We start from the raw sequence: 12749 nt of genomic DNA on the forward strand, positions 1-12749 counted from the left end.
CCACCTCACAGTCCACACAACCAATCCAGAGCCTTTACCCCTCCTGTACCCCAACCCCCAGGCATGAGCCCCTCCCCAAACCTGGAGTTCCCTCTTGAACCCCAAACCCCTCAGCCCCAGGTCTATCTAGTGCCTCTACCCCCAGCCAGAGCCCTCATACCTCTGCTTCCCAACTTTCTGATCCATTCCTGAGCCCCTTAAATCACAGCCCCACTCTAGAGCCCACACCTCCAGCTGGAGCCTCATACTTTTGCACCCAACCCTCTGCTCCAGGTCTGAGCCCCCATCCACACTCGTAATCCCCTGGCTTCACCCCACCATAGAAATTTTGTTATGTGCACCAGTATGAAGATGATGAGTCGCTCATCATCTCTGTGTCACACATCACCTCCATACACATAAAATCCATTCTGCTTAGACATAGGGAAAGCTAAAAGGAACACAGCCAATATCGCAAGAGTCATGGGAAAAGTCATGCAAGCTGACAACACGATAGAGCCCCAGACATGCTAGGTGCTATACAGACCTATTAAAAGAATCCTGTGGCCTGAAGAGCTTGCAAACGAACACTAAAGGCCAACATCTGCTCCCAAAAATAATTCCTACCAAAGTACTTCCACTAGATTACCAGCCATATAGCACTTACTACACGAATGATAATTGATAGGCTCTGTCCCTGAGTATATTAATAATGAGAGTGATTTTCAAGTGCTCAGCACTGGCTTAACCCTGCTGTCAGGATGTGTCTGCATTCCAAATTACAAATGCTTCTGAAAATCCCATCCAACCTTACTAATTAAAACAGCACAAAAAGGAATGATGGGAAGGAGAGCCAAGAGTTACCACACAAGATCATGTGGTTTCCTTTGGTTAGTTTGGCTACGTCTACACGTGAAGCCTACATCGAAGTAGCCTATTTCGATGTGGCGACATCGAAATAGGCTATTTCGATGAATAACGTCTACACGTCCTCCAGGGCTGGCAACGTCGATGTTCAAAATCGACGTTGCGCAGCACCACATCGAAATAGGCGCAGCGAGGGAACGTCTACACGCCACAGTAGCACACATCGAAATAAGGGTGCCAGGCACAGCTGCAGACAGGGTCACAGGGCGGACTCAACAGCCAGCCGCTCCCTTAAAGGGCCCCTCCCAGACACACTTGCACTAAACAGCACAAGATACACAGAGCCGACAACGAGTTGCAGACCCTGTGCATGCAGCATGAATCCCCCGCTGCAGCAGCAGCAGCCAGAAGCCCTGCGCTAAGGGCTGCTGCACACGGTGACCATAGAGCCCCGCACGGGCTGGAGAGACAGCGTCTCTCAACCCCCCAGCTGATGGCTGCCATGGAGGACCCCACAATTTCGACGATGCGGGACGCGGATCGTCTACACGGTCCCTACTTCAACGTTGAACGTCGAAGTAGGACGCTATTCCGATCCCCTCATGAGGTTAGCGACTTCGACGTCTCACCGCCTAACGTCGAAGTTAACTTCGAAATAGCGCCTGACGCGTGTAGCCGCGACGGGCGCTATTTCAAAGTTAGTGCCGCTACTTCGAAGTAGCGTGCACGTGTAGACACAGCTTTTGACAGCAACCTAATGGTTAAATACCATTTTTTCTTCCCTGTACTTATAATTTACAGGTTGCATCATACTCCCTAGACCAGGGGTCAGCAACCAAAACAGCAAGAAGAGCTATTCTTTTTTTAATGCAGTAAAAAACTCAATAGTTCAAGAGCCATGATGCACGTGAATACGAGATGGCCCTTAATAAATAACATCAAACCATATTTCTGTAACCCCCTATTTTCAGAACAGCACACACAATGATTTGTAATGTAATACATGTTTACTGCAGGACATTCACCATTTATCGTTTAAATAATCAGGAGGGTTTTTTTACTTTGCAACTATAGCATCAGGAGCCACAAAGAAGTCCTTAAGAAGCCACATGAGTCTCCGGAGCTGCAGGTTGCAGCCCCCTGACCTGGACCCATACATGGAGGGGGCCTACTGTAGACAGATTTCCTCTTGCCCAGTGGGGAGAGGGTGTCTGGACACCCACAGTTGTCATATTACAGCGACATAGACCTAGCCTCCTATCAATCCCCTGCGATACAAGCAGATACTTGAAGATCCATATGGTCTAAGAGCAAGTCTGAAACCAGTTTTGTGGGGAGTAATCAATCCCCTCTGCCCCTGTTGCAGATAAATATCAGTGTGGGGAAAAAACTCACTGAGAAATCTTCCCCCTTAGCATCCTCCTGGGTTTTCCTGCTAGGGAGATGATGAGAGTTGCCAGTGAGGAGGAAGACTGAGGTATAAATAAGGGGAATAAAAAGGGGCCAGTGACCAGGTAGGAAAAAAGGTAGAGAGAGGATTTGTGGTGAGAAAAAAGGGGTCAAAGAGAGGAGAGACAAGACAAAGAATGGTGTTGCTAAGGATAAGAAATAGTGAACAGAGTGTGGTGAGCAGCAGATAATGAGATAAGGCAGCAGAAAGGACAGTTTAGCCTGAGTAAAAACTCCTGGCTTAGGCTCCACAATCTGTGTAGTATTTATTTAAACCACACTCCACTTGGTGTAACCAACCCTGTAACTACATCTGGCAAATATTTTAGCAGTCCGTTGACAGTTTTTTGAATCCCATAACCAAATACAAAAGCTAAAAATTAAACGTTATATCACATCTGGGGGAAAAAAAAAGATTGTGAATGCTGATGATTTGCAGCTGTGGCAAGCCCTCTAAGAGCCTCTCCAGTGTCAAAGCCATGAAAGTTGACCTTGCATATTATACATGTATCAAAAAAATCATTTGACTCCCAACCTAGGCTGCACAATTTTAGGCAAGGCTGCCTGGGGAAATTCTTCCCCTGCAAACCTAACAGGCATTTTTATTAGTTATTCTGGGGATGGAAACTAGCCCATATAAGCCAGCCCCAAGTTCAGGATGCCATATGGAATCATGTTATCCATTTGTTTATTGAAGCTCCAGAGTTTTAAGGTGGGACACAGAGGCAGTCAGAATTACCACGAATCGCAAAAATAAGGGGCCCAGGAAGCATAGCATGCCCCCAGTTTCAACCTGGCTTTGGCTACATCTACACTAAATTCAGATTTAAGGCAGTTAAGCTTACATTTGTGCACATGCCACCATCCCTCCCGCACAGGTGCCACGCAGTTGGCGTTTCTCCTGCACTCAACCATATCACATAGCTAGTCCCTGACCCAATAAAATGACGTGCCTGCTGTTTGGTGCTGACCGTGCTGGCAGGCAGCACCATGCTCTGGCTTGCACATGGTTAGGGCTCCAAGGGCAGGAAAGATTTTGGGGGGCTTGCAGCTGTTCGGGTGGGGAGGGACTGCTTCAACTGGCCCCCCCACCAAAAATATTTTCGGGGCCTTTCTTCCACAGGGTGGAAGTACCCCCTGGTGGCTCAGAGTTTTGGGGCATTGCTGCTGCCAGGGGGAAGTCTCCCTTGGCATCTACAAACTGTGGGGGCTTACAGCCACCCAGGGGAATGGTTCAAATGGCCCTCAAACCACAGACCCCACACCCTAAAGCCAAAAAAGATTTTCAGTGACCATGTCAACTGGCCATTCAACCTCCCAAACTCCAAACTACCCCACAATGGCAAGAAAATTTGGCAAGCCCATCCCATGTGTTGGCAATTTCTGTGTAGTGAAGAGGGAAGACAAAAATCATTTTTTCTAGCCTTTTCTATCCTCTTTCTTCTTCCTTTGGACCCCTTCATGCAGAGGAGTCGGTGGATGGCCAACTGAGAACACAGACTGTTCACAGAAGCTGTATAGTGGACTGTGAACCCAAAAACCCTTTCCTCAGCAACTCTTTTTTCCAAATCTTTACCATCTACTCTTTCTTCATGGTTTTCTTTGTCCCTGTATTATTTTCAGGGACCAGATGGAATCAAAGGAGGTGGGAAAAGCAGTGGACAGCCAGTTGAGAAGACACACACCTGCTGATTTTTATGAAATCCTTGATAATTCAGTTACAGCTACAATTTTAAAAAGCAAGTCAGTTATGGAAGACAGAGTTAATCTCGCTATCTTTGTTGATGCCCTCCTTTTCCATCCAAAAATGGATGTTTGCTTAACACGGAAGGGGAATGAGGGGAATGGAATGTGGAAAGGTGATGTCAAATATTAGTGAAAATACCCAGCATGCGATGGGGATGAGGGAACTGTGGGATAGGTTCCCACAGTGCACTGCTGCAACAGTCCACGTTTGCCAGTTGAGTGTGGCAGTGATGTGAGGACCACATGGGGAGGTGAGAATAGTCAGATTTTAATTTATAAAATCCAATATTATAAAACTGATATTAAGAAATTTGAATTTATCTCACAGTGCAGACATAGTCTTTGGTTCATTTTGCATCACTATCACTTGTTCATTTAATTATAGAATCACAGAACACTAGAACTGGAAGGGATCTTGAAAGGTCATTGAGTCCAGTCCTGTGCATTCATGGCAGGACAAAGCACCATATAGAACATCCCTGGCAAGTGTTTATCTAATCTGATCTTAAATATCTCCAGAGATGGAGATTCCAACTTCCCTAGGCAATTTATTCATTAGTTACTAATGAAATAAAAAATAGGCTGTCTAGCACAAACCTCAACTCACATTAAGAGATACCAAACAAAGGGCCACCTTCTGCTGTCATTTAACCATAGTGCTGTCAACCCTCCAGAACTGGCCAGAAGGCTCCAGGAATTAAGGATTATGCCACATGATTAAATCTCTGTGAATACGTCCAACAAAACTTGGCAACCCTATTTACCGAATATAAAGCCAAAGTAATGCCAGAGATGTCTGTGGAGTTATTCTGCCTAATGAAGCTATTTATCCATGGGGAAAATGCCAACATTCACATCAAATAGTGTTACTTACAAGTCTTTACTCAGAGACATACTGATTTCAAGGCCAGAAGGACTTGCACAAAAGAGGTCACAGAATTTCTCCCAGCTTTCCCTGCCCCAAACAAATTTTCCTCTACAGTGCCTTGTTTAGTTCAGGAGATTTACATCAGTGTAACCAACTACAGAACTGGGCCCTGATTACATATGTTACAAGAATAACTTTATTTCCCTCGCCTGCACAAAACCCAGCTTCAGGCTAAGATATAGGAGTCCATTCCTGCACACACACAAATCAGTTAAAAGCTCCCACTGACTAATAGTACACAGCAGCAGCACTAGCAAAACAACCCAGCTGTATAGTGCCAATGAGCAAAAAAGAAATCAACTGAAAGCAGCCCAAAGGGTACCTTAGATAGAAAAATAATTACATATATTGGCAATTGGCAGAAGCTATCCTTAACCGCTCTGAATCCATATGAAATGATACTCTTATTCTTTTGAAAAGTGTTTTGGGATCATTAGTGAATAAGACCTTGGTTTTGCATCAGAAAAATAGAAACAATAAATAGAATAGAAAATAGAATTTTCTTAGAATTAGAAAAATATTAGTTTGCAGTCTAATGAAAGGTTTTATTTGCCCTGAAATGTTTTATTTTAAAAAAATAAAATTAAAGAAAATCTCAAAACAAAAGAGCCATTTCTAAAAATGTTAAAACGTAACACTTTACCATTGGGGTAGAGGGTGGATAGAATCCTCTACTTTTTGCCACAAAAAATTGGCAAAACTGACAAAAATTCACAAAAACTGCACTGCCAAATTTGCATTTTTATCCAAAATATTTTTGGCAAAGAATTTCAGCCAGCTTTCACACAATGTCTTCTTGGGATACTGATTTGACTCTCACTCACAGAGGGAAAAAGAATGTCACTTTTTAAACTGCCAACACAACTATCAGCAGCATCTTGGAGACATTCCATCCACAATGCTATTCTAGCTGCCACATCCAGTTCATAGCATATGAGATCTAATGCAGTCTTTGCTGGATGTGGATCAGCTGAAGGGCATTTAGTCTTGGCTTTGCCACATGAGCTAAACAAGTGAACCTCATGATATGCAGCAGACCACTCCTTCACTTTTTGTGCATCATGCCTCTCCTGTCTCACGTGCACATAGCTAATGGTGCAGTGACCCATCAGATGCTCTGTATAAATCACAAGTAGTCTATTTAATTCTTACTGTGAAAATGACTACTTTTTGAGCAACAGATGTAGCACTTCATAACTCAATATTGCAGCCAGTCCTATACCCGGTGATGATAAAGGCAAAATCCCTCTTCGCTGGCATGACTATTATGACCAGGTCGTTAGTCACTGAAGAGCCCCTATCTAAATCTGAAAAGCAAACTGTGCAAAGAGACTTCATATATGTATCTAAATTTGAACCCTGCAAAACACCTGTGTGACATGCTACAGCATTTCAGGAGTATTTCTGTTCTCACTGTGTGAAGGGATATTGTTTTGGAAGTCAGGATGACTAATTCTGCTCTCACAATAGCCATTTAGAGGCTGTCTAATCCCATTGAATTTTAAACTGGTATTCATGACAGAAAAGTCAATGTGTTTTTTTCATATCTAACTATAACTGTTTTTACTCAGTAATTGGTAAAATCATAAATTAGAACTTCAGAGAGAAATTGTATTTGCAAAATAAGGAACTTTGTTACGTACTTATACCTCATAACTTCACGTTCCCAGTTAGAGTTGTTTTTTTAACAAAGACTTTCAAAAAATCACTGACACTACTTTCCAGAGTATCTTGAGGCTGGTGGATCAGTCCTCCAAAGACAGATATGGCCCAACTCAACATAGCTAGTGTCATTTAGTAGGACTGCAGCATAATAAAAAACAAACAGTACTAATGATGGCTTGCCACTCACCTTCAGGTCCACAAATATCTGGATTACTAATGCAAGAGTTTTGATAGCTTCCAAAGAATAGAAAAGTAACTCCTTTTTCTCCAGTGAGGTAAATTCCTTTGTTGACCATTCCTTCTACAATATCTAAGGAAGGAAAATTAAAATATAGTCCTTTAACATGCTTGTATGCTGACAGTTTCTCGGGACATGACTCAAATGATCGAGCATTTTTAATATGTTTATCTTTCTATCCCTCCTTTTTCAGAATAAATTAAATGAAAGACATCTTACAGTCTTATCATGGTTTATAATCTATGAATATTGTATGTATCTGCCCTTTCTAATCTCCTGTGCAACTCAACCATCCATGTAGGTGAACCAGCAGGGCCAGAAGTTACTGCTTGAAAATTGTCTGAGTGAAGTTCATATATTTCAGAGGTCTGTTCCTGATAGTCATTTCTAGCTTACTGTCCAGAAGTAAAGCTACTCAGGAAATTCTTCTCCACACCCCAGGAAAATTTTTGACTCCTACAAACATTTCTCTTTTAGAAAATGACTTTTTGACCATTTTTCATGAAAAAGAACATTTTAAAGGAAGTTATTTCAAATAGCAGCCATTATTTCAAAATAACTTTGCTGTGTAGACACACCCAAAAGAGTTTTAGGTTTACCATGGGGTTAAGTTTGCCCCCAGACAGCAGCAGACCTAGGACCTTGGAAATGAAGTGTTTTGTCTTTTCTGTGTTTTTATCTCAGGATACTTATGCATGCTAGTTTCCCAGAAGTACACCAGGCAGGGTTTTTGTTAATACTGAAGAGAGGTTCCTAGCAACACTTCATTCTGCAGAACACAAAAATACCACACAACTTTTCTTTATTTACAGTTTAGGCAGACAGAATGTAATTGCCTGATTTGGATTTTGTCTTGCGCACTACCATTAATAACACCATGTTTGCAAACACAGCCATGGATCTATGAGGACAGTGGGTATTCAGGATCTCTTATGGCTTCTCCAAAACACTGCTTTCTGGAAAAAAAAACACTTTAAGGACAAGAGTTATCCCACAGACAGTGGCCAGGGTAATATGGTCTTTTTTCTGCTGGGAGATACAGATGTCTCATCCAGGGCTCTGATTGGTATCTGCAATCACCAGGAGGTAATAACAGAGATAAGGAAAGATTGTGTATGGCCCTGGTACAGATACATGGTGAAGGACAAGGTTACAAGATTTTTTTACATGTACCCTTTGTGTTTGATCCAACTCAGTAACAATCCATGGGCCAGGAGAATGCAGAGACTTGACCCTTTGGCACTGCCAAATCTCCCCAAGGATGTAGAGGCAGAGCTATAGCCCAATTCACCTCCACACTTATCCAGAGAGATGGCTAGGTATGCTATTAGATAGGGGCGTGCAGTAAGTTTTACCTGGGGACAGCTTCACAAATTTTGATAAGCCCTCAGGGGTCACACATTTCTTACCTCACCATCTTTCATCTACTGCAGGGGTGAGCAAGATATGGATGGTGGGCAGATCTGGCCCACAAACTGGATCTGGCCCACATATGATTTATATCCTGGTGCTTGGGTACCCGCAGGGACACAGAGCCCCAGGCTTTTTAAATTGCCACAGGAACCTCAGGCTGCTGGTAGAGGTGTGGGGTAGGTGCCCTTTAAATAGCAGCAATTTAAAGAGTTCCAGGCTCACTGTGCCCAACCCCCACAGCTACCGCACATTTTGGCCTCCACTTGGGGTTCCTGTGGCTATTCAAAAAGCCTACAGTTCCCAACCCTGCAGCTACCCAGCAGCAGGATATAAATAGTATGCAGGCCAGATCCAGCCCACAGGCTGGACCGAGTGTTAGGTAGGACCTATCCAGCCTGTAGAACATATCTTGCCCACCACTACTACTACAGCTTTACACCCTAAAGTGTACTGCATGTTATTGTGTCTCTTGAGTTGAGTCTTAAAGCTGTTTGTATTCATTTGAGACCACGGAGTGAGGAAAGACAGCCAGCATCCAAGTAAGCCTGCCCCCCGCCCAGGTGACCCCACAAATAGCACAGGCTGGTTCAGGGAGATGTCAAAGACAGCTTTAGTGAATCTGTTCCTAAATATTTCTTCATTCATTCTAAATTTACTGTTCATAAAGCATACGATCTCTAGACATTTTCTCTTCCTTAGCGGCAAAAAGCAAAATCTGTATCACCCTCTAAATTCCAGCTAGCATTTAATGCCTTTAAATCCTTCATTACAAAGTGGAGCAAACTTTTCTGTATTCTCTGTGAGCTGCAAACCTTTGAATTAACCTAGCAAGGATAAAGCCCAAAGAGTTACACATGCCTGTTTTCATAGTATTTCCTTTGGCATCTGTGTAATGCTCTTAAATGCTCACATCGAGTATATCTTATTTTGTGAAAACTATAAAGCAGATAAGTGAAGACTGGAAGGAATCAGGGTCATCTGAAGTTCATTATTAACAGAGTTCAGAATTGCCAGCCCACTCCTGCTATTAATGAGCAGAAAAACATAGTACAGGAATCCTTTTTCTTCTCATGCAATTCAATACAATTCAAGCTGCCCAACTGCCATGTACTTAAACTTATGCTACCTTCACCATCCCACTGCTTGCTTAAGTTTTTCCAAGAACCAGTTGTAAATTGATACCTAATTATGAGGTTAGTAGATAGTCAGATTCCAAATGCAGTTATATTAGTAGAAATTTACAGCAACCATACTGAATTCAGTGAAGTGACTCCAGGTTTATACTGGTGCAAGTGAGTGAAGATTCAGAACCAGTAAGTTTTTATTGAAAGTGTCTGCCTGGGTAGTCATTATTTGCCACTCTAATTACTCTCCCTTTGACATATTGGCTGATGTAGACATAGAACAGTTTACATTAAATACAGGCACACACACACTCAAACACACCTGCACCTGCTTTTTCTGTTAGGCTACAGCTACACTAGTGTTCCTCCTTCGAAAGAGGCATGCAAATGAGGGAATTCAAAAATGCAAATGAGGTGCAGATTTACATATCTGGCACCTCATTTGCATATTTTTCTTTTGAAAGAAGAAAACCAGTATAGATGTGGCTTTTTTTAAAGTAATCCCCATCTTCAAAAGAACCATTCGTCCTTAAAAAACATAGGAGGTCTGTGCCTCATTTGTTTTTTCGATTTCACTCATTTGCATGCCTCTTTCGAGAGAGGAATGCTAGTTTAGATGTAGCCTTATTGTAATCAGAAATGTAATGACAGATAGCTCCCATTTGCCTTTGCATCCTGCAGAATCGTTTCAGGATTTTTTTTCTTTTTTAACATGCTATTTTAAAGGTTACACACTGAAGAGAAAAAGCTCTTTTTTCTTTCAACTTTCAAAACCAACTCTTATACACAGATCACTCAAATTTATATTGAAATTTCATCTTGTTTGGTTTTGGGTTTGTTTTTTTTTTGTTTGTTTGTTTTCCAGTGCCTGTTTTTACAGTTCATCTCAAATGTTTGTGGTTTCTTAGGCTTGAGGGCAAGCCCTGCTCTCCTTAGGCTATGTCTACATTAACCTGGAAGATCAACCTGCTCAGGGTTGATCTTCCAAGGTTCAATTTCTAACGTCTAATATCAACCTCTCAGGGGTCACTGTCAACCCCAATACTCCTAGTAAGATGCGAGAAGTAATGGAGGTTGATAGGAAGCCTTCTCTGGGATAGACGGCCAACTCAGATGAGCACAGATACATCAATTTTAGCTATGCAAGTGCCAGAGCAACAACTGCGTTTCTATGGTTGACTTACCTTGGCCAGTATAGATGTAGATTTAGTCATGCGAGTAATTCCACTGAAGCCAATGGAATCACTCAGGTAAGAAAAAAACTCTATGATCACTACATAGCCAAAACAAACTCTGCTCTCTTCCACAAGTGTAAACGCAAAGTTACCAAATAGCATCACATCAGTTTTTCCTGATTTATGCCAGCTTAACTGAGAACAGAATTTTACTCACAGAGCCCACAGGATCCTTTAAGAATGAACCAAAGCATTAACTTCATAGCCAACATTATCAAACCAGTCCAGTCTGACAAATGCAGAACAAAAATACTTGAATCCTCACCTACAGTTGCAGAGAAGTTAGAGTAGGCAGAGTCATTGGTATATACAAAGGTAGAGTTATGGGAAGGAAGCACAGTGAAGTTGTGGATTCTTAGAGCTGGGTGGAACAACAAAAGAAAATAAGCAAAACAATGAATAAACACAAAATCAGTATGAATTGTCCAGTCCATATCTCTCAATACAGCACAGATCAAATGTTACTCAGTGGCTTTTTTATTTTTTAACACAGCTCTCCATCTTTTTTCCTCTACAACCTTGTCTACACACACAGGTTGCAGCACTTTAATTTATGCTATAAATTGATACATCTGTCCCTGTCCTGCCACCCAAGTGTGGACACAGTTTTATGTTTTACAACAGTGTAACTATTCCCCTAGAGGAAGGGAAATAAGCTGTAACTGCATCCATACCAGGGGTGTATTGTTATAAATACATACATTTTAAAAAAATCATCCCCTGAAAACAACATAGTTATCATCAGGCTTGCCCATGGGGAGAGATGACAGGTAAAGGAAGCAGTTGCCCCAGGGCCCAGCATTTCAAAGAGGCCTGAAGCTCTGGCCACTGCCACTTTTAAATGCCATAGCAGCACTGCTCCACTGCTGCACACGGCTGTGGGGGGACAGCACTGTGGTCTGGGTGTTGCTAAGGGCTGACTGCCCTAGGCTCCACCAATTCCGCCATTTGTCTCTCCCTTTGTGGAGATGCAAAACCCCGCCCCCCATCTTCTCTCAGTGGCTGTCAGCCCCACTGGATATTGTGGTACAAAATCAGTGTGTAGACCAGGCCTGAGGGAAACTAACAAAAAGAAGTCATTGCTTCAAAGCAACAACATCAGCTTACAAAAAAATTGTACGTTTTTGGTCTGCAGATATTTTACTTACATCATGTCAAGAGCACAAAGTAATGACTTATGAGAGAAATACATATTTCTATTGTTTTGATTTGCTCATTTTGTCCCTTTCACAGTATTTTATCTGCTGTCATTTTCAGTTTGTCTTAAATGGGCAGTTAAGACCCGATTCCAAGTAAATTATGTCCCTTTAATTTCCTCAGTCAGTTCTGCTATTAGGATATTACCACTACAGACCTGAAATAACAACCAGTAAGTATGGAAAGTGCAGAAAAAGAATCTAATCTGTTGATACTGACTCCCACGATAGTAAACCATTGAGAGATATGAAACTGGATCCCAGACACACAATGACTTCAACAAATAAAATGGATTAACATGAAGGACAAGATTATGGTGCACCAAGATTTCATGAGAAGAAACATGGGATGAAAATAATTGCAGGATATTACAAGTAGAAAAAATAATGTGAGAGACTCCAGCAATTAATTAGAGTTGTGTATTCAGAAAGTGGTATCAAAAAACAGGAAATGATCACCTGCAGTAAAGCACGGCAATAAAAAAAAAACCTATCCTGTGGCTCAGACTCTGCCTCCAGATGCAGGCATGTATCTCCCATTGAGGCCAACAGGAATTATATGCATGTACTGGAGGACAGAATATAAGCAACTGCTTGCTAAGAAAGTTAATGATCAACAATAACATTAAGGAAAGCAGCAGTTAAGTAGCACTTTAAAGACTAACAAAATAATTTATTAAGTGAGCTTTCGTGGGACAGACCCACTCCTTCAAACCATAGCCATACCAGAACAGACTCTATGCCTTAACTATTGAGTCTGTTCTGGTGTGGCTATGATCTAAAGTGGGTCTGTCCCACGGAAGCTCACCTAATAAATTCTTTTGTTAGTCTTTAAAGTGCTACTTTCCTGCTTTTTTGCTTTGATAGTATATAGACTAGCACAGCTCTCTCTCTGTTACTAATTAAGGA

At 42.0% G+C, this 12749-nt stretch overlaps 1 protein-coding gene across 3 annotated transcripts in view; it reads right to left on the minus strand.

Annotated features, from left to right (window-relative positions):
- ADGRD1 (adhesion G protein-coupled receptor D1) overlaps window positions 1–12749 on the minus strand; it is a 382252-nt gene that overhangs the window by 355670 nt on the left and 13833 nt on the right. For 2 of the 3 annotated variants that reach the window (XR_012648032.1, XM_075012921.1), the window contains exons 4-5: window positions 10910–11005; window positions 6822–6944 (exon numbers count right to left, since the gene is read on the minus strand). Coding sequence is in view for 2 of the 3 variants with exons in the window: in XM_075012921.1 (XP_074869022.1) it covers window positions 6822–6944; window positions 10910–11005 (219 nt within the window). In the remaining variant the exon portion in view is untranslated. The remainder of the gene's footprint in view (window positions 1–6821; window positions 6945–10909; window positions 11006–12749) is intronic. The other variant, XM_075012922.1, reaches the window with a different exon arrangement.

The sequence above is a fragment of the Carettochelys insculpta genome, chromosome 18 (genome assembly GCF_033958435.1).
Source record: "Carettochelys insculpta isolate YL-2023 chromosome 18, ASM3395843v1, whole genome shotgun sequence".
NCBI classification, from domain to species: domain Eukaryota; kingdom Metazoa; phylum Chordata; order Testudines; family Carettochelyidae; genus Carettochelys; species Carettochelys insculpta.